Below are 22,527 nucleotides of genomic sequence, written 5' to 3'. Positions count from 1 at the left end.
GATGAGTTCCCGCAAAAAATGTAAACAACATTTTTTCGATTGCGTAGTTTCGGTCGCATTAGAGCGGTCAGACTGCTTTATTACTTGTTCAGTTGACACTTGCTGTACAACCGGACTGTTTTTAGGGTAAAATTAGTTATTTGGGGTAACACGTGCATGCAACCTTGTAATAATTTCGTCGCTTGTAAATAGTTCGTCATTACTCAGCATAAATGGCTTTTCATTAAAAATTACCCGGCGACGCATCTTTAAAATGGCCGGCGACGCTTTGGGCTTAAAAATCCATATATTGCCGACGCTGCATCCACCCTCTGCATAGTGGCCTGCAGGCTGCAGCCCTTTGCATTCGCAAATTGCATTAATAATAATTTATGAGAAAAATGCTCATTTTATACTACAATTTTTAAAAACCACCCACAACACAAAACAATCATTTGAACCCAGGATTCAAGGAAAATTTTGCCCGATGATCCAAATTCCCAATCAGGCCTGATCACCCACATCCATAAACTTGGAAAGCTAGTGGTTGGAAACGGAATACTTACGTAATGCATCTCCTCTTTGAACCATATAATGTTCTCCTATCTCCAATTTAGTATTATTAGCGTCATCAGCATAATCTGGTCTCTTCTCTGCAGTTTGCTTTTTATCAGATCCATCTGAGACAGTTTGATTTTCAGTTTTGCTATTCATGTCGTTAGACACTGCCACTTTGCAGTTTTTGAGCTGATTTTCAGCCACCATTATCACGTTTTTCATAGCTACCACAGAAAAATATGAAACCGCAATGTAGCCTAACTTTATAGGGGGCCTACGTGTTTTTGACGAGGAATGAGACACAAAATAAAATTTTATAACGATTACATCACGGATCAACAAATGTGGCAATGCGTTTGTGAAACGGCAATGAGGCGCGCTGACGAACTCGTCTTTGTCCGGGTCTCCGGGACGTAAAAAAATAAATATAAAACACTGATGTGACCGACGAGCAATCAATGCTTAGGAAAAATCACCTTGTGCCTTGGCATTAGAAGCCATTCTTTTACAATCAATAGCTCTATATCTATGACATTAACAATGTTCAGTGGAGGAATGACGGTCTGCCTCTATAATCTGGATTTGCCTTCTACGTCGACGCTGACACTTGAAATTTCTGGGATAAAAATTGTGCATCGCCAACACGATGCGGGTCTCAATTTTCTAGGTAGCAGAAAACACGCTACAGTATGAAATAGCTTTGGCAATTTGTGGAAAAGATGTGAACAAAACTGAAGATACTTGTTCAACTCCATTAATGAGGCGAACATTGAGACATCAAGAGTTCAGTTGTGCAGTTTCCAGGTGTACGAACCTTGAGATAAACAATCTGATGATACGTCTGTGGTTTAAAGGCAAGCTCCTGTAGAACAGGAGGTAGATCAAGTCGCTCAAATTATATATATATTTTTTTTATGAAGTACCTCCAGTGTTTTCTAGTGGCGTTACTTAGCAATAACTTCAAGCAACGCGGCTTTTCATTCCGCAGAAATACAAGCACTAATCGAAAATAAGGATATTCATACTTAAAGTTAAAGTGCCGTCTACAAATATCAAGACGACAAGCTGTTGCATTCATCTCGCATGACCACATGACGACAAAGCTAACCCCTAACTCCCATAACCCACATTTAATTTTTGATTACAATTCGAAAACATTTGGTCGTCCCATTCCTATATTTCCCAGTTGCTTTATAGACGAACAAAGTTAGACTATGACGATGCTGAGACCATGTTGTTTGCCGAAAAAACTTGTTTGCTGATACCAGATTTTTCTCATATTTAGACCGTTGCCAACGAATAGTGATTTGTAATTCCCACTCGGAGCCATAATTGATTCAGCAGAATACTACGATGAAGGCATTTGCCGATCAAAATAACGCAAGCTAAAGATACCGATACCGAAAAGTTTCTACTCATAAACCTAATCCATGGCAAAGTTGTTAATGAAACATTTCTATGGTTGAATTATAGTTGTATCGTATTCACGATGGATGGAAAGCTGTTTGATCCAATCAAACTAGTCAAAAAAATATACAAGATGCGTGACTATGTGCTTCTATCGAAGACTAAAAATAAAACACTAGTGTAAACAAACTTAAGGAAACAAATTTAAAGCATATCCCATACAAATACGCCAAGATGAGAAAGAAAATTCCCCAAAACACGACTAAAAACGAATTTGTAGTTAATTTACCCAAGTATAATCTTACATCCTCATACGGAAGAAGCCGAATATGCTGAGTTACTTGTCTCTCTACACGCGATGATGCATGACATTCATCACTCATTGCTAAGAATATTATGCTTTTGCTTCGATAGTGTGGTGTAGTTACCAATCATAAAAAAATGTGAATATAAGACCTGACGAACCTCTTTCGTAATGGCGAATAAGAGCTCATAAAATTTTCTCCAGGTTCTTGAAACACACAACCATTCTTATTCAATTATTGACAGCATTCAGGTATAAAAAATTCGCGTTTTAAAGTAACTATCATACAAGGGATCGTTTAAAGGCTATTAGCTTAGCAATGAATTACATGAAGAGTTCCTGGCCGTCCAACTTATAAATAAAAATTTTATTTTATTAGATTTTATCACAGCTTGGGAATAATGTCCTTTGCTTGGTCAGGCACAGTTTGATTTTAAGTTAAATTTGTTACATGAAAGTTCAGCAACATTACAGGACAATACCCAAAACTTTGTTCACAAAGACCTCAAAACCCGTACTGTCTCCCCGCAGAAAAGTTCTTCGATCTCAAAAAGACAAAACGTACGAAATTAATTATTGAGAAAATTTGCTACCAAATCAGAATCGTCATGCAAAATATCCGGCCACATCATCCATGAAAAATAACGTAAATCAATAACACGAGTTTTAAGAAAAATTTCCATCGACCGGTACACACGTCATAAGATGCAATATTTGAATATTTATTCACAGCAACATAATTCTGCAATAGTGCGAGTTCTTAACCATCATGCTGTGTGTGTTCGATCTTAAAGCAAATCGTATAAGGATACATTGCAATATACCTACGTGAATTAAAAATTTAACCTAAGTAGCCAAGGCTGCTGGCGTTGGGGAATAGAACGTGACAGAGGACCAATATTACCCACCAGACAATAACAAAAAGGTCTCGAAAAAGTAATGCCAGAAACTACGCCTCAAGGTGAGGTTACATTCTAGTTCCTAGCTGCTCTATGAGTATATGTCCTCATGATAAGTTTCGCTGGAATTGGTCGATCGCAAGAAGCACCTTAGCGCGCCGGATGTACCTCGTCGCTTGGGAATGAATGAACATGAATATATTTTTCCCTTAGAACAGGGGTCTCCAAGCTACGGCCCGCGGCTAGGTTCCATCCGGCCCGCAGAGGATATCTCATAGTTCAACAAAATGTTTACAAAAATCGAGCGTGGCGTTTATTTCTGTTTACGCATGAACTGAAAACAGTGAATGGGCGTGACCGGCCCGCAAAGGTGTCAGAAAACTTGCTCTTGGCCTTTGGTGAAAATTTTTTGGAGGCCCCTGCCTTATAATAATATTATTTCACATACATGAAAACTAGGAAAGCAGTCGTCTAGCTAGGTTATATTTACATGGGAATGTAGTCTTAGAGAAGCATATAGTCTTCCCTGTCGGTTATACGAGACAAAGCACTGAGACCGTTAAGAGGATTTATGGCTCTGTTCACGACTGACCAACATGTCACACGTTAATGAAGAAACCAATAATCGTGCTAATATTCAAAGCTATCATACCTCCTAGATGAAGAAACTAACTCTTTTTATAATTAATCACTAATCATACCTTCTGGGTAAATAAACTAAGGCGTTTACTATTCAATCAAAAATTCTAACTTCTAGTGTAAAGAACTGTTTTCCTTCAGTTTGAGGTTGAATTTCTATTTGATAAGATACTGATAAACAGAGACTCTCACTTAAAAAGGCCGTACATAAAAAAAGGCATAATACTGTCCATAAAAATTGAGTTGATTTAAGCTATGTTCTACGGTATTAGTTCAGTCGTTAAAGAAAAATGTTGAGGTGAAGGCAGTAGGCAGAATTATGAAGAATGTGTAACTTTGGTACTGAACTCAAACAGTAACGATAATCGGGCCCCTACACTAATTTAGGACCACAAACAGTAATCCACAAGTCTCACGCAACACATATTCAATGAAAGCCAAGGACTTTAACGCAATGCTTCAAATAAATGTAGGGATTTACACATTATACGCAGCGGAGCCGCTTATTTACAGGTCGACTATCAGTCATCATGCGGTTATCACAGCATTTTCAGGAGTATTAATAAGAAGTGAAATAATAGCTTATCCATGTTAACTTAGTTGCAATGCCTAGTAAATTTCGTTCAGTAGTTAGAAATGACAGGCCATGTAGAACAGTAATTGATTTACCGCAACGCGAACTAGGGAGTAATTTTGAAATTTTTTAATGAATTAAAGTGCAAAAAAATTGAAACATCGGGTCACACCAACGAAGAATTCACCACATAAAAAAATCAAGGAATTATTCCTTAAGTTCAACAGATGATAAAAATGAGACGATTAAAAATCTGCAAGTTCCAGAGACATCATCCAACACAATTGAGAACAACACGATTTTAAAAGCTGCACGACTACATAACCAACCGCAGCCAACACAGGCTGCTAAAAATCACCCGCAGTACGTATAAGTATTGACCAAAACAAATGTAATAAATGTGTTTCAATGTAAGAAACGTTGCATGTTCACTAGATTATACCGAACTTTTTGCGCCACGTTTTTGCAGCCTTTGGTAGCGAAGAGAGGATTATCCGACGGGAAGTACACCATATCATCAGCCACAGTCCTGCGAAATTCAAAGCCAACCAGAACAAATTCTTCATAATGTATACCCAAATATAACAAATTAATTTAGAAACCTAAGGATGATTATGCCAAGATGTGTACTACTACGATAGAGAAACATCGAAAAGTTACTTATTGCTTAGCCACGACCTAATACGGAGAGGCATCTCAACGAGTCAATAATAAAGCTCAGTCAAATAAAAAAAAAATATTTTAGAAACCTAAGGAGGCTTATGCCAAGATGTGTACTACGATAGGAAAAAAATATCGAAAAATTACTTATGAATTTGCCATAACCTAATACGGAGAGGTATCTAAACGAGTCAATAATAAAATTCTCTCGCCATAAATAAGACTGACTTGATTATTGCAGGGTCAGGTTTGAGTCGCCGTGACGTCATCTCATCGCGCGCACAAAGCTCGACGTGCCGACGCTCCAGGGGCAAGAACGGCACGTAGAAGTCCACCAGCGAGTGCTGGATGAGCTCACTCATGTGCAGGCCGCCTGCGTGATAACAAGTGAATGTAAAAATGTAAAGAGAAAACATAGACACAGTAAAATGGCGAGAGGAGAGTCGAAATTAAAGAAGAAGCAGTGAGAAAGGAAAGATTATTTCCACACTCTACTGAGATGATAGCAAAGTGCAGAAGATTAAAATGCGAGCTCAGCGGTGGGGCGCTCAGGAACAATCCCCCTAGGAGCGCGAAATCCCATAGGACTTCTGACGAGCACAGACACGCGTCAGAAGTCCCCCCTGAGGGGGAATAAAATGTCGAACATTTAGATTCTAATAGAATTAGGACTTGACGATCGAGAAATGGTATGAGGTAAGAGTAAACAAGGACGAGCAGCTGCCGTTTTAAAAGGACTGAGTTGGGTTAAGACCAGGTAAATACATATTTCACAGAGAATGGTGAGGGGTGAGTAGAGTTTTTGAACGGAAAAATGAAGAAACAGCTGCACCAACAGCAAGTTATTTAGACTGAGTAAATCATCGTGAGATAAGAAGGCACCACGGGGCTCTATTAAACAACCATCTTATGACTAACTTCTTGTGAAAATAGCTGAAACATGTAGCTAATTTCAACTGAGTATTCTCGGGTGTACGATGCTGAACATGCCTGAGAGCAAACACAGGTACCGGTACTACACCAACACACCACCACGTCAAAATTATGCCAAAACTCTCACGGGAATAATATCAGTTAAGCAATAATTTCCCCAATTTACACTACACGCGGGCACTTTAGGAGCAACTCCAACCTTTCTCATTGAATGCGCCTCTTTCAACAAGACGCTCGACGTCCTTGAGGGAAATGGCGGCTCTAGACTTGCCGGTTGCCCACCAGTCCAAAGCGAACTGCAGGATCTCCTTGGTGCCGGTGTTGCTGAGGAACAAAAACGTCGCTTTCCTGCACACAACTAACATCAATCAAGCACTTATATCATTAGTTTGCTCGAATTGCAGGTTTACTAAGAATTAGGATGAGAATATGTAAAAAATCATGTAAGTAAATGATGAATTTTATCAGCTTCTCTTTGCTTTCAAATTCTCGGAAAACTATAATCAAACGTCTATTGCTGTAATAAATTTCTTTGCTATGATGTGTTAATTGCAACAGAACGACAAAATGACGATAAGAGTTTGAATAGCTTAATTTTTATAATTGTAATTCGATATAAAGTATACAATTGATTACATGGAATGTAATATGTCCCAAGGGGAACAGTGCTGTTTATTATGTTTATATACAAGATCTACTATGAAAGTCGTCAGTTTGCTAACCACCTAGTGATTAAATAGAAAGTACCTTAATTCCTACGGTTACTTGATTCCTACGGTATACATCCCGCAATCTAAGGTACCTATATTATTTGTTGAGCCATAATGATTAGTATGACAAAAACTATAGTTGAGTTATGAATGAAAACAATTTCCACAGAAGTTAACAAGCTTATCACGTTGTTCCCAATGGGGAATAATTATGTAAAAGTATAACAATAATTGGCATGTTATAATGTATAAGTAAACCTGTAGTCGACGCCGTGTATCTCCGTGTGGTAGTCGATGAATGGCTTAATAGCGTCCAGCAGTCCGGGCTCCATCTTGTGCACCTCGTCGAAGATAAACAGCGACCGCTCACAGGCGGCAACGCTCTTACGTATTGCGTCAACAAGCTCCAGCTGCACAAACATATATTACATTAATATGTTGTCAACAAGCTCCAGCTGCACAAACATACATCACACTTGTAAGTTGTCAACAAGCTCCAGCTGCACAAACATATATCACACTTGTATGTTGTCAACAAGCTCCAGCTGCACAAACATACATCACACTTGTATGTTGTCAACAAGCTCCAGCTGCACAAACATATATTGCATTAATATGTTGTCAACAAGCTCCAGCTGCACAAACATATATTACATTTATATGTTGTCAACAAGCTCCAGCTGCACAAACATACATCACACTTATATGTTGTCAACAAGCTCCAGCTGCACAAACATACATCACACTTATATGTTGTCAACAAGCTCCAGCTGCACAAACATACATCACACTTGTATGTTGTCAACAAGCTCACAAAAAACATACACAAATGACACCCACTTTATAGACGTCGGTTTTGCCCTCATGTGGGAAGCTGACAGAAGCGATGAACTTGTGAATATAGGCGCTTTTTTGGCCTTTTTTAAAGACGGCTTCGGCCACCAAGTCTGATACGAAGTTCTTGCCCGTGCCAGTGTCGCCATGCAAGCTGATCACAAGAGCCTGTAAACAGAAGAAAAATATTCACTTCCAAGAAAATTTTAAAAATTTATGTGATAGTAAAATGACAATACAGCCATGTGTAAATCTACAAATGTGTGTGGAGATGTCAAGAAGCATCAGGTCCCCATAGGTAACTGGTAAACATTACCATTCTGTTGTTAAATTGATTATAAAAAGAGGAGCTCTTCTACTAACTAAAAGAAGAATGTTAGTCCTTCTATTTCAAATTTGTGACTCAAGTCATCAGGTTTAAATCCTATACTCAGTCATCCAAACTTAAAAAGTTTCTATCGGTTAAACGTGGCATTAACTTTAATCTTCTTAGGCTGAGGATCGGCGCGATAATATACGTGCATTGGCCACACGTGGCATTAACTTTAACCTTTTTAGGCTGAGGATCGGCGTAATAATATACGTGTATTGGCCACACGTGGCATTAACTTTAACCTTTTTAGGCTGAGGATCGGCGTGATGGCTCAGAATGGCCCGGACAACAACTTCGTTCACGAGGTGCTGGCCGTGGAGGCGGGAAGAGAAAGATTCTTCTAATTCTGGAATAAATAATCACTTTGGAATTCAAACATTTCATCTACTCTTACACAAATTATGATAGGTACATAAAAATTCAGTAATTTCTTCAATCTACTTACTCAACTCAATTCATGATTTAAAAAGTATAATAAATACAGTCTTGAAGTGACTAAAATATTGGGTTTAGTCCAGTCGTTGCCAAGGTTTCAGTCATCAATCCACATACTGAACTCAATTTCTCACAATAAAGTTAAATAAATTAACAAGGTTTTAAGCAACTCACTGTCAATATTAGGCTTGGTCCAGTCGTTGCCAGGAGCACAACACTCCTGCACCTTACACATGACAAGTTTAATGGTTGCGGCAGGCGTCCGGTGACACTCACAATAAAGTTAAATAAATTAGCAAGGTTTTAAGCAACTCACTGTCAATATTCGGCTTGGTCCAGTCGTTGCCAGGAGCACAACACTCCTGCACCTGGCACATGAGGGGCGAGAAGGCTTGGAAGAGCGCGGCGCTCACGATGCTCGCGCCCACAGCGAACGCTGAGAAGAGTTCACCGTACGCGCCCTGACATGCGCTCAGCAGCAGCAGCAGCGTTAACGCCGCTGCCCGCCTGTTTAATAACATCCTAAAACGTGTAGTGAGAAGCTCTCTGTAATATCTGAAATTTGTTGTAGCAAAGTAAGGTGATTAACATTAATATTGAGCAGCCTTGTTATATAAATAATTATTTAGCAAAGGCATAAAGTGATAAACGGATATTGAGTTGCTACAACGTGTCGTGAGAAGCTTTCTGTGATAGCTGAAATTTGTTGGAGAAAAGTAAGGTGATTAACATTAGTATTGAGCTGCCTGGCTATGTAAATAATTATTTAGTAAAGACATAAAGTGATAAAGGGATATTGAGTTGCCTTTTCAAATAAATAATTTTTTAGCAAAGATATAAAGAGACCAAAGCGGATATTGAGTTGCTAGCTATATCAATAATTTTTTAATTAAGATATGAAGTGATCAAAACGGATATTGAGTTGCCTAGCTATATAAATAATTTTTTAATTAAGATATGAAGTGATCAAAACGGATATTGAGTTGCCTAACTACATGTTATGATGGAATGAAGTATGAGTAATAATGACTCAGCATAAAAACAGAATGAACGTCAAGAGGAGAATAACAAGACAATAAACGCTAGGAAGCGTTGCCTTATACAATGGACAAGGTGAGGACAATAATGGTAATTTAGCATTTCCATAATAACTCGTTGATCTGAGCAGCTCCCGAGTTGGAGAAGGGAATAGCTCGAGTTCCAACCACATACCATATTGACATCGCACCTGACACAGTTAGTGAGATTACGCAAGATCTATGGCGGGCCTTATGGTACCAAGGGCGATGAGACCACAAAACTTTTTAGGACAACCAAAGAGTAAATACAAAAAAGAACTTATCCTCTTATTATAAAATTATCGAGCTTAAAAAATGAAATTGTGAAAGAAATCCGCGTGACGTTAACAAAATTTCAACGTAAGCAAACAAAAAATTGTCTCAAGACACAGGACATAATAATTTGCATATATTACTCTCGAATTTCTGGTAGCACATATCAGGTCCAATATTGATTAGGATTACAACAGCTCGGGGCATCCCGGGGTGTGCCATGACCCCAAATCCACCAGATGAGGAAGTGTCTTCGCTCATCTATGGACCCCCTGGGGATGAATGGTAAGCATATTGTAATATTTGAAACCTTTTCCACTAGGCCAAATACAATAATAAAATAAATTACATGACATCAAATAAATAAGTCAGTTGGTCTTACTGCTTAAGGTTTGTAACAAAGAAGTGAGATAAATTTTAGAATTCCTTTATTATATTGTTTTCGAATAGGTCAAATAAAATAATAAAATAAATTACACGACATCAAATAAATAAGTCAGTTGGACTTACTGCTCAAGGTTCGTAACATAGAAGTGACATAAATTTTATAATTTCTTTATTATACTGAAGATCGGAAGTGGGAGAGCAGTAAAATTCAATCATTTAATTAATTGGTTTTCAAAAGAATTCAGTTCATACATGTATACTGTCACACAAATGGTCTCGTTAATTAAGAAGCGAGGGACGCTAAACACGAATTAAAAGATGCAAAACATCACTGGAATCTTTTTATTACGATCATGACCAAAATATGATTCGAGTGACAAAATAATCAAAGGCTGACAATCAATTGTAATGCGCCAGATAAATTAAATTCATGGGATATGCAAATTTGTAGTAGGACGGCGAAACAAACAAGTCTCACCTAATTCAACAAGCCACCTGACTTCAAACCAACAATTCATCACAAACACAATAACACTTAATGGTAGAACCCAAACAAATCGCTAAGTTTCTATCATTCTTGAGATAATAATAACATAATACCGATTTATTTAACAGAGATTTGCCAAGAACGCAACTTTATTAAGTTGCGTTCGCCGCGCTAAACAATGCCTTTTACGTGGGAAAAAATTGATTGCATTCAATAAGTCGCAGGTAACAGAGATATTGCCAGAGACAAAATAATTCTACATCAAAATAATTCAACACTAAACACTAGAATCACTGTGGCGTAGAAACTCATCATTTCATCCCTCACTGCAACATTGATGAGCTGGTAGTGATGACTGAATTATAAGTAACATATAAAGAAATATATGCTTGGAATTTCACAGCCAGTACAGCAGCAAGCAATGTGACCCGTCATAGGTAAAGAAAGAATAATAAGTAACTTACTATACTAGTTTCTAATTAACTTTTAAACAAATTGCTGACCTTAGGTATTTGAACCATAGATGCGTTGTAACTCAATTGATCTGCCAATTTACATTGCGTTCAATTAAATATAAAAATATGAGACACTTCGAATCCTGGCAATCTGAACCTAAGCTTCAAAATGTCCGCTCTAACTTCGATAGAAAAATATTGTACATCAAAACACTGAAAGTTTGAGATCAAGTCCATGAAGTTGAGCAACGTGAAATTTACGATAAATAAGGAGAATTTCCTTAGAAAAATAGAAAAATTAACGAGTATTGAAGGACTTAAAAGATTTTCTTAGCAGAGTACAAATAAAGTTCTCAGTGCAGTAGGCTAACAGCACTAGAATATGTGTTGAAACTCGACTGCAGCATTCAGACGTGTCAAGAACAATCATCAACAAGGCAGACGTGTCAGCAACATTTCAATGGAAAATTTGAATTTGTGACCTTTGAACTTCCAAGTGAGTAAGATAAAAACGAACTCTATATGCCACTTTCTTGCAGCCCTTGTATGCGAAGAGCAGATTCTCGGAAGGGAAGTACCTACACCAATGCGTCAGCCACCAACCTGCAGAGTGAACCATGGATTAAAATGCCTTCTGGAAAAATTTGCAATGAAATGAAATTTATTTTGTGTTAAAATTTGCAAAAGAAGCGAAATGGATATTGAATATCTATTCAAAAGTCAATTATTTAAAAGTATTAATAGGTACCACTATTATGTCATCCCTTAAACCTGATATGAATTTCGACCAAAAAATGAAACCAGACACAGAACAAGGGACAATCTGATGAATGTGCCTGTGACAACAGGCTTAATACAGTTGGATTCCGACTTACGAACTCAATTTGTGGAGTTTTCAAGAGTTCCAGCAAAGTAGTTCGTTCGCACAGCAAACATATTTTTCCTATTGAAATCAATGGAAATAACTCCGATCCCTATGGAGCTCCCCCCAAAAAACATCTCTGTTACGTATCTAATACTCACAGTGGGATAAGAAACAATTATTTTTATTTTGAGGTGCCTGACAAGGCATATTTATGGCCCATGATAGCGGAGATCATACTTTTATTTCGGCCGTACGCTCGGCCAAACTGACAATCCGCAATGCGGTTGCATCCAATTTATCATTAATAGTTATAAGTTTATTTTTATGCTGATCCACTGCATTTTCCATTGCAAAGAGTCGTACAATGTAGCTCAGTCGCATAGCAGAACATATTTTTTCCAATCTGACAGTTAGTAAAGCTGTTTGGTTATGAGGCAGGAGGTTCGTTAGGCGGGGTTCCACTGTAGTACCTAAGGGACTAACTTGATCCTGTAGGGTCGGGTTTTAGCTTCTTAGATGACATCTCATAATAATAAATATTATAATATAATCGCTAAGCCTGGTAATAACTAGAGGACTAATTTGATCCTGCAGGGTCGGGTTTTAGCAGCCTAGACGTCATCTCATAATAATAAACATAATCATATACCCGCAAAGCCTGGTAATAACTAGAGGACAAATTTGATCATGATCCTAGATGACATCTCATAATAAATATAACTGCTAAGCCTGGTAATAACTAGAGGAAAAATTTGATCATGATCCTAGATGACATCTCATAATAAATATAACTGCTAAGCCTGGTAATAACTAGAGGTACTGACTTGATTATCTCAGAGTCAGGTTTGAGCTCGACGTGCCGCCGCTCCAGGGGCAAGAACGGCACGTAGAAGTCCACCAGCGAGTGCTGGATGAGCTCACTCATGTGCAGGCCACCTGCGTGATAACAAGTAAATGTAGGACAACAAGTGCTGGATGAGCTCACTCATGTGCAGGCCACCTGAGTGATAACAAGTAAATGTAGGACAACGAGTGCTGGATGAGCTCACTATACCGTAAATAGTAGGTAGTATATAGTAGAATGAGCTCACGTCAAGAAGTATAGTAACATGTACGAAGAACTCGCATTAGCTATAAAACTTTCAGCATTAATTTATGTATTTTTTACTTGAACAAAATATTTAATAAACGAATTTCGAGCTTGTGGTACCCGGGGATCGCTACGTCCCCAAGCCTCCTCACCGACGGGAGGGAGGCTCACTTGGGAAAATCGAGTCATCTTATTAATATATTTATATTAACCCTCCACTACATACACGAACCATTCACCCAATACCAACTAACAAAATACCAACTAACAAAATGCCACCTCATTTAAAGATTTATTTAACCATTAAGATTGCTTCATCATTTGCCTGATATATGAATCGAACAAAGATACCAACTAATTCGGCATTCAGACCGGAAAGGCTCTAGAATTAATTGAAAGTAAAATGAAGTTTTCAAGTGGATTTTTGACGGGTTTGAGGGGGAAGGTTGCAAAAAGTACTGAAAATGAGGAGTAGGCAAGCAGCAACAGAGTGGTTAACTTCTAAGAATTTTAAAGCTGCGTGTCGTTAAATAATGCAATGAAGCCAATGATACAATATAAATGCAGTGAGGAAGGAGATTTTTGTTGAGAAAATATACGCAAGGAAAATACTATTTTTATCTTGAATATTGGACAAGATAAACTAAGTCTTCTGATAAAAATTCAAACGAATTAATTGGCTTATCATATTAATCCGCCAATTATTTGGGCTCAATTCTTCAACAAGGAGGCTTTTACTTCACTTAAATTGACAAGATATTTATCATAAATATAATAAACAAACAAAATACATACAATACATGCAACAAGATGTATATAATTTTAGTGGCCAAAACTACCTATATAAAGCTTACTGAAGCGCTATTCTCCTTTCATGAAAAATTTCAAATCCTTATACCGTACGCAAACAAATGTGTCGGCATTACTTCCGTGCTCCATGCTAATTATAAAGACTCATGCAAGATGATGACAACGCAGAGCTATTATTCATCACAGAAGTAGCTTAATCAAGTTGAAAATAAACATTCCAATTTAGAAGAATGAGTTATTCAAGAAGTCTTGTTTAAAACAGCAACAAACCGACAACAAAATTATAGCTAATTTTTAACTAAAATGTACCGGATGCATTCCAATTTAGAAGAATTTGCAATTTAAGAAGTTTTGTTCCAAGCAGCAACAAACAAACAACAAAATTATAGCTAATTTTTAACACACATGTATCTCATGCCATTAAATATTGCATTGTTCAAAATTTTTTTATACAGACCCGAGGCTTTGAAGCATGCATGCTGTTTTACTTGCTTGAATTATACGCAGCCGGCCACGGTACGCAAGCACCAGTCCAGCACCACGGCGTACACACGGCAGCTCCTGCACGACACAAAATCATGCTATATACGCTCAGAGATATCAGCGTGACAGGTCCTAATAACAGTGCACTTTTTACTCTTTACAATATGACCTATCTATTGGCCTGATCGTAGCTTTTATGTTCCTCAAATGATCCGTGAAATTTTCTAATTAGGCAATCGATCGTAGCTTTTATGTCCCTCAAATGATACATTAAACTTTCTAATTAGGCAATCGATCGTAGCTTTTATGTCCCTCAAATGATACATTAAACTTTCTAATTTAGGCAATCGATCGTAGCTTTTATGTCCCTCAAATGATACATTAAACTTTCTAATTTAGGCAATCGATCGTAGCTTTTATGTCCCTCAAATGATACATTAAACTTTCTAATTTAGGCAATCGATCGTAGCTTTTATGTCTCAAATGATACGGGAAACTTTCTAATATATATTTTATTGATTACATACTAGCCTATCTGCTAGTAATACATATATGCAAGAAAAAACTGATATTTTGTTAGCATAAATTGAAATAAATAAATATCTGTGGCAAATATTTGTAAAATAACTTAGCAAAGAATAACGATACCTATCAATGATTACGAATACGTGGTTGACTGAACAAGAATAATAATCTAATATGTGGACATAAATAATAATCTGCAATAACTCACCTGGAGAGAGGCTTGCAGATGTCCAGGTGGCTGGCATCCACGGCTATCGTCTCGCCAACGCCTGCGTCTGCAAGTAAAAAAAAATTAACGTAAGAATTATTTCCATTTCCTCGCGCCAAGCTAATACATTTAAACAATAACTTCACAATACAGTTTTTAAATCAAATAACTAATCATATATTATTTAAGAGGACTTTGCATCAATCAAATAGCCTATGGTGACGTAAAATTGAGCGTCTCAATATTTAAATATAAATTTTCAATTAAAATCAATAGAAAATATAGATACATAACCAAATTAAAACATAGAACATTTTCACTGAAGCCACAAGAATTTTTCTTCAATCGTCATAATATAAGACTGGATATGAGCCTCACCAGCCGAGTCTCGAGGGAATTAAAATCGATAGAAAATAATTACAATCAAATTTAAAACATGGAATATTTTTATTTCAGCCACAATAATTTTTTTTTCAATCGTCACAATATTAGACTAGATATGAGCCTCACCAGCCGAGTTTCGAGGGAATTAAAAGCGACAGAAAATAATTACAATCAAATTAAAACATAGAATAATTTCACTGAAGCCACAATAATTTTTTTTTCAATCGTCATAACATAAGACTGGATATGAGCCTCACCAGCCGAGTCTCGCGGGAATTAAAAGCGACAGAAAATAATTATAATCAAATTAAAACATAGAATAATTTCACTGTAGCCACAATAATTTTTTTTTTCAATCGTCATAATAAAAGACTAGATAAGAGCCTCACCAGCCGAGTCTCGAGGGAATTAAAATCGATAGAAAATAATAATAATCAAATGAAATCATAGAATATTTTCACTATAGCCACAATAATTTTTCTTCAATCATCATAACATAAGACTGGATAAGAGCCTCACCAGCCGAGTCTCGAGGGACGGGCACGAAAGACAGGCCAGGCAATAGCGGCATAGGTCTCGTGTCGACGAGACTGAGGACAGAGAAGCGCCTCGTCTGCCAGCACCTTATGAAGCTGTCATGCAGGTGCTGCAGGTCGCTGTGCTGCAGGTCGCTGTGCTGCAGGTCGCTGTGCTGCAGGTCGTTGTGCTGCAGGTCGCTGTGCTGCAGGTCGCTGTGCTGCAGGTCGCTGTGCTGCAGGTCGCTGTGCTGCAGGTCGCTGTGCTGCAGGTCGCTGTGCTGCAGGTCGCGCAGTTCAGGGGCATCAGGGTGCAGCCACGAGGCATAACGCGCCCATGGAGCTCCTCCGTGTGGGGTTGATAAGAACAAAACACCGAGCGTCTTCGCAGATAAGATATTTCCTTGACACTCTGGAACTTCTTTGGCTAGAAATTCTTGTGGCTTATTTTTCCTGGTGGTGTTTAATACAAATGTTGAGTCATCAAATTCAAATAGAATATCTTTCGTGCGCTCAACTTTTGCTTTTTCACCTACTTCAAGAATTGACTCTTCAGTTTCATCTTTCACGTGTCTCAGAAGTTTTTCCGACGATTTTTTGAGTTCAACATCTAGTTTTTTTCCTATTTTAGAACTAGATTCATTCGAATTCAGTGCTGAATTTTGCTCTTTTCCTCCAGTTTCTTCAATCATATCAGTTCTCCTGCTATTATCGAGACGCCCACTTAAGTTCTCAGTCGCCCCACATCCGTCGTTCTCGAAAATAGCTTTGAGTAAGAGCCCACCTCTGGAGTGGGCGAGCCATAAGACAGGACGGCGCCCCACTCCAGCCCTCACCAGAGCCCCACTGAGCCTTAGGGCTTGAGAGCTCAGCGTCCTGGGGCTGGATTCGTGCCAGGGTTCATGCAGGTTCACGGCTACGATCCTGACGCAGGTGTTGGTTTGGCGTAGCATGTCTACCGCGAGCCAGTCCTGGGGCCAGCACCAGCTGTAGTCTGAGGTACCTGTTAGAGGCTGGTATATTACATGGAGCAATAATTGAGCCTAAGTGCAGTATTGATAAATGCTAATTGAATTGTATGTACTGGTACATATTACCAAGTTGGGGCAAAAATCTTCATATACCGGTACATCTTAGGAGTCATTATCGCTGGGTGTAATGCGTTCACTGGTATGTTTACCAGATAACAAAAAATTACAAATCTTAGTTTGTAAGATTTCTATTAAGTGACGCCATAAATACTAATAAAATAAAATTAGGTGGTAATTTCATACGTACCGTATCAGACATAGAGCATTTGCAAAATAATTCAAATCACAATTTCGAATAGGAATCATTAAAGATTGGTAACAACCACTCATCATACCGGGAACTTGATCCTTGAGTTCCTTGCAAACCTTAGTAATTAGCGCCAAATTTAGTCAGCTACTGACCCATTGTAAAATTGCATTGCAAAATTTAGCTAGCTTCTAACCTGTGTAAGTTAATCCATTTATTCCATTATATCCTTAGAAAAAAACATAAAATTTAGCAATTAACTGACCTGCGCGAGCTTCGTCTCGCTGTCGCCATGTCCACGCCGCCCCTCCCAGGATGCCGTGCAGCAGCACCATGTGAACCAGGCGTGGTGCGCCTTCTGTTGGCCTCTCAGACAAACGCTTCACTTCTGGTTCTTCTAGCGGTGACCGGGGAACCAAAGTTTTTGCACCATTTGCAGGCATGGTATTTTCTAAACAATGTCCATGATTTGAAGACTCCGTTAAAGATTCAACAGAAGGATGAGGAATATCAGAATCAAATTTAATTTTTTTCAAGAGGTCTAATTCGGCCTCGGACAACACGGGGTAAATGCCCTCATCGTAAAGAGGGAAAGTTGAAAGGTTCGGAGAATAAATTGCACGTACTGTAACTCGTTCACATTTTCTGCATGGGCAAAGATTGCTTTCAGATAGAGAAGAGCTTTTGGCGTTCCAATCACCTGAAGTTAGGAAAGAGTTGAGGTAGTTTAAATGAAATCTGCTAACAGGATTCTCATTGCATTCGAACTCGAAGTTATACCATTTAAAAATATTGGGTTTAGAACAAAATTGTATGAATGGATCCATTTGAGATGTGGCATCAAGATTGTTGTCATTGTAGAAATAAGCATTACAGAGATCTAGCGAGCCTAAATTCAAGAACTTCTGTATTGTGGGCAAAAGTTGTGCATTGAGTGAATTGTTCCAAGTATTGAGCAACGCTCGAGATGCTGCTAACTGCACGGCAAAGCTGGGCTGCTCCAACGCCTCTTGCAGCAACTCTGCAGCCCCGGACTGTATGACGGCTGAGCTTCCTGTTGTTGAGCACGCAAGGTTCGCCAATGCTTTGGCCGCCACTTCACTAAGGACGTCATCCTGAAGACGTAAAACCTTGCCTAGCATTACCGGCGCATGGGAAACGCAGAGCTCTTTGTGTGTCTCCTGCCTTGAACATGCTGAGAAGAATGCAATTGGTTCCAGCAGCAGCTTGAGAAGCTGAAGCTTCGGTAAAATGGGTACTGGGCATGAGAGTCGGGATGAAGATAGCGGAGGCTGGTAAGAAAAAACTGAGTTAGGAGAGTGAGATAAAGGATACGAGTCTTGGGTAAGAGTTGCGCCAGAGACAATAGGCAGAAGAGGCAGTGAATCGCCAACTAAAAAACGAGATAGAGTTGAAAAATGTTGCAATGCGCTAATTCTTGAATGGATGGAAGCTGTGTATTCATGATCTTTCATTTTTACATTAGTGAATTTTGTGATGAACGGTTCAGACTTAAGCACAGAGCAATGCCATGGATTAGGTATTGCTAACGGACTGGGAGGGCCATCTGCCGGTCCACACAAAATTAAACTGCTTAACCTACAAGGCACACAAATTTTAGAATAATCAGACTGGGAAACTGAAATAATTTTAGACAAGAGCTCACATGTCATTTTTCCGCTGCTTGGGGTAAAATTGATTGCAAAAATATTCTGGAGGCCTCCTATGTGGCTGGAATTTTTTAGTATTTTAGCAGTTAATAGCAATGCATTTCTGTCACCACAATCACCAATTATATTACACCAGTTTTGGTCACCTATAGAATTTCTGGTCTTGAAGGCAGAAGGAATTTTGCTTAATTCATCACCATTGTAAAAGGATGGATGGAAAGAATATTCAGATGTTGAATTGAAAGAACAAGGCTTGGGTAAGGAGCCTTTGAAGCCATCAGAATGTTCTGGTAATCCTTCAGTTACAGAAGGGGATTTTTCTTCAGCACTATCTTCTTGGGAATAATTGACTGAGAACGCCAAATGCGGAGAATTGTTGTCCTTGGTAAAATTCTGCATTGTTCTGTAGCTCACATCAGGTTTAGCAATAAATTCATTCCATGGATGGAAACGTGTTGGCAGTGAAGGCCAGAAATCAACAGTGTCTGGAAAATTGCAGTAAGGCTCGATCCAATCTTCGTCCAATGTGTCCCACAGCGAGCGACGTCTGTGCGCTGCAAACTGAAGGCCATGTTTATGCATCTGCTGCTCAGCCTCAGCCAACACCTTCTGCACAACAATGCAATAATTGATTATTTTTGGGATTAAGTTGGGATTACGTTCCAAACCTTAAGTTAAAAGGATATATTTATTAATAAGCAACTAAAAATGAAACAAAATTGCATAGGAAATTGGCAAAAAATAAATATTTTCAAATGTAGAAGTGTCCAATTTTGATACAACAAATTTTTATGATCTAGGTTTTTTTCAAATAAGCTTGAAAAATAACTACTTGAGTTGAGCACATTAGGTATTTAGGATGAAAAGCAGCAAATGTTCAAAGTTCCTTGTGAGTCTAGTGATGATCACCTCAAGGGGCATGATGGCCAGCCACCCTCTATTGAAAAACATTTTAGTTTCTTAGGCAATTGTTTTCCCAATACATACTTCCCCTTGAAGTATCATAATAAGAGCAAACGGTAGAACAATTTGGTCAAATGTTCAATCCAAGATTTGCAAAGATGATCTAAATTTTGGTGAATATGGGTTTCAACAGTGAATAACAAAAATGGACACTATCAGAGGTTGGAGAGTTGTTAAGAAAACATGGAAAGAACTCAGATTGAAAAAGCTTTTTGCAATTATAAAAATTATTATTTTAATTTATTTCCTTTATATGTACGTACATATTCCAACTCACAATGTGGGTGTATATACATGCTACAACAAACTTCTACTAATGAATCAATTCAAGACTTTAGAATCATTAGCAAATATTACAAAGAGGAGTAGATATTTTTTCAAGTTGAAACATACCAATTGTGTGTTACTTTAATTACCTTTAAAGTAATTGACACAAAGTTAATTGTTTAATTTAAAGTAATGGTTAAGAGTTGAATTGGTTGGATTAGAAAACTGGTGTGATGAATCTTGAGAGGAATCTTATCTTACCTTTAACCTGCTGTGCAGTGGAGAACCCAGAGGTATTTTTTCCTCCAATAAGCCCACCAAGAGTGCATGGAATGAAGTGATGCATGCATCTGCACTCTGCAATGAATTAAGGCTTTTTTACTTTATACAAATGTGAAATTATTGTGCAAGTTATGAGTTTGAAATTAATGATATACAGAAAGGCAAGAATCCTCAGGCAGGAAACTATCACCTTAAGAATATTCTGTTTTTAAATGAAGTTGTTAACAGCTAAGTTGACAAATTTTATCATCAGTTGTACCAAAATATAATCTCAATTTCCAAAGATTGGTGAAAAATTTTCACAAACAACATAAAACTGCAAGCCATAATTTGAATTTAACTTTGTATTACCAATGTTAACGTACCTCATTTGCTTCTTGTTTGGTAGTAAACAACAATGGCCAGTCCACGAAAGCTGCAAAAAATAACTTAAGTTATTCAAATTTTAAAGATGCCGCATTTATTTAACAAGGAAATTACCAACTTCCAAGCTCAATGAATTGGCAAGCTGCAGAAATAAATTGGCTTGGCTGCTGCAAACTGCAGCTGCCAAGAACCCTAATCAGCAACCCTGTTTCATTTGGGCAGGACAAGTTTGTTTAACTACACTTCGTTATTCTTGCTAAATAGTGTCCACTGTTGGGTATAAAGGGTAGATATGCACATTAAACAGATATAGAAATCAAACAGATATACAAAACAAGCTAACAGATGTGCATATCATTTCTTACCCACTCCCATCTAAATGAAGCAAGGTATTTTAGTTGGCCTTTAATGAAGGATCCAAGTCTTTAACAGGGGTATGTGGAACATTGTCTGCATAAGTTGCTAGCAAAATCTAACCTTTAACAAGCATTATGCATCATGAGTGGTACTGTAATTGCAGTATTCCATTATTTGGTTTAGCATAACTAAAAATTGATAACGGGTCCTGTATTAATACTATCAATTACATCTTGAGAGGCAAAGTGTCATGGATATCTACATGTGATAAAATACAAGTTTAAATATGTGCATTTCATTTCTTATCAGTGAATTTGAGGAGAGAGAAATTTGAGAGTAAGTATACATACTTTCACTTACCATCACTCACTCCATAACCTGGATTAACAACTTTTAGAATATTGCCCATGCTTTTTGACACAAGTTTTTAATACTTCACAATCTACAATTAGAAAACAAAAAGAATATAAAAATAACCATAATTGCAAAACTGCAGAATAAGCAAAAAAAAATATTAAATAAACCAATCAAATTTTATCAATTAATATATTTATACAAGCACTCTGCTCAAGCTCAGGTCACCTGAGGCAGATGAAGGCTCACTCAGGAAAATGCATGTTTGTATGTTTGAAAATGTACCTATGTTTTGAAACAACTCTCTGTCCCAGACTGGGCTTAAAATTGGATCATTTTTAAAGCCCAGAGTTTAGCTATAAGTTAACAAGCACCAAGAAACTTAGAAAAACATAAGCCATGAAAATTGTGTTAAGAATATTTTTAAAATCTCAGAATTAGAAGTGATATTTGTATTATTTTAAAAATTAGGGACTTTCAGGTTGAATGTTGATTAAGCTAGTTCAATCTGTCTGTGTGGGTCCTAGTGTGGAAAATATCTACGTACTCTACGAACTATGACTGGATATTTTGAGCCATGAGTATCAGATTAACATCCGTGAAAAAATGCTTCTGGAAAGTGAATTTTTTTACAATTCAAAATATAAAGTTTTTCTATTTTATCTCTAACTTTACTATAAAAATAGCAGCAAAATAAATGCTTTGCTCAACTTTAAGAGGCAATTTTGTATATTAGAATGCATTATTTTCACTTCTGTTGAAAGAAGTGCCAAATTTTTTTTGCTGTTAGCTTACTGTCTGACATGACCAAAAGTTCACAATAAAGATTGGAACTTTCCTAATTATTTTCAAAATTTTTGAAGCTTCAAAGTGAAATTTTTATAAAAATCTTGACTTTTTTATATTACTTTTCTGAACAATTAAATAGCAGATAATTATTACAAACAGTAACACTAACAAGAATCATGCAGCTCCAAACAAGTTGGGTAAAGTCCTGCTTTTTTCTGAAATATCGCGGCTCTAATATCATATAATTTCAGTAGGTATAAAATCTTGTGGCTCAAATGTCATGTATTTTTGTTTGATTGTAAAAAATTGCAGTTTGCACTTTGCAAACATGTTTTTTCATAAAATTTTCAACTTCT

General features: G+C 37.5%; 3 protein-coding genes across 4 annotated transcripts in view; all 3 read right to left on the bottom strand.

Moving 5' to 3' along the window:
* LOC108675501 (histone acetyltransferase KAT8) overlaps positions 1-982 on the bottom strand; it is a 10,720-nt gene extending 9,738 nt beyond the window's left edge. The window contains exon 1 of the mRNA XM_018163526.2: positions 546-982. Coding sequence (XP_018019015.1) covers positions 546-759 — 214 coding nt within the window. The 5' untranslated portion in view covers positions 760-982. The remainder of the gene's footprint in view (positions 1-545) is intronic.
* Positions 983-2,439: 1,457 nt separating this feature from the next.
* Positions 2,440-9,099, bottom strand: LOC108675495 (torsin-1A-like). 2 transcript variants are annotated; one of them, XM_018163521.2, is made up of 8 exons: positions 8,674-9,099; positions 8,480-8,531; positions 8,113-8,216; positions 7,504-7,665; positions 6,922-7,073; positions 6,153-6,301; positions 5,249-5,393; positions 2,440-4,889 (listed from the first exon to the last, which is right to left on the bottom strand). In XM_018163521.2, exons 1-8 carry the CDS (start codon positions 8,824-8,826, stop codon positions 4,766-4,768), a joined length of 1,041 nt encoding a protein of 346 aa, XP_018019010.1. In that variant the 5' UTR covers positions 8,827-9,099; the 3' UTR covers positions 2,440-4,765. The 2 variants fall into 2 exon arrangements, with proteins under 2 accessions (XP_018019010.1, XP_018019011.1); XM_018163522.2 differs by lacking the exon at positions 8,480-8,531 and having other exon boundaries at positions 8,622-9,099.
* A 997-nt stretch (positions 9,100-10,096) lies between these two features.
* LOC108675485 lies at positions 10,097-21,474 on the bottom strand. The gene is made up of 9 exons (XM_047880288.1): positions 21,389-21,474; positions 20,671-20,720; positions 20,285-20,380; positions 17,389-19,402; positions 15,850-16,848; positions 14,947-15,013; positions 14,223-14,291; positions 12,655-12,766; positions 10,097-11,568 (listed from the first exon to the last, which is right to left on the bottom strand). The coding sequence occupies exons 1-7, from the start codon at positions 21,435-21,437 to the stop codon at positions 14,228-14,230; spliced, it is 3,339 nt and encodes a 1,112-aa protein (XP_047736244.1). The 5' UTR covers positions 21,438-21,474; the 3' UTR covers positions 10,097-11,568; positions 12,655-12,766; positions 14,223-14,227.
* Positions 21,475-22,527: the final 1,053 nt, after the last annotated feature.

This window comes from Hyalella azteca, unplaced genomic scaffold (assembly GCF_000764305.2).
Source record: "Hyalella azteca isolate HAZT.00-mixed unplaced genomic scaffold, Hazt_2.0.2 contig5114, whole genome shotgun sequence".
Taxonomy (NCBI): Eukaryota; Metazoa; Arthropoda; class Malacostraca; order Amphipoda; family Hyalellidae; genus Hyalella; species Hyalella azteca.
The sequence above is the reverse complement of the archived record's forward strand: the minus strand, read 5'-3'. Positions and strand labels throughout refer to the sequence as shown.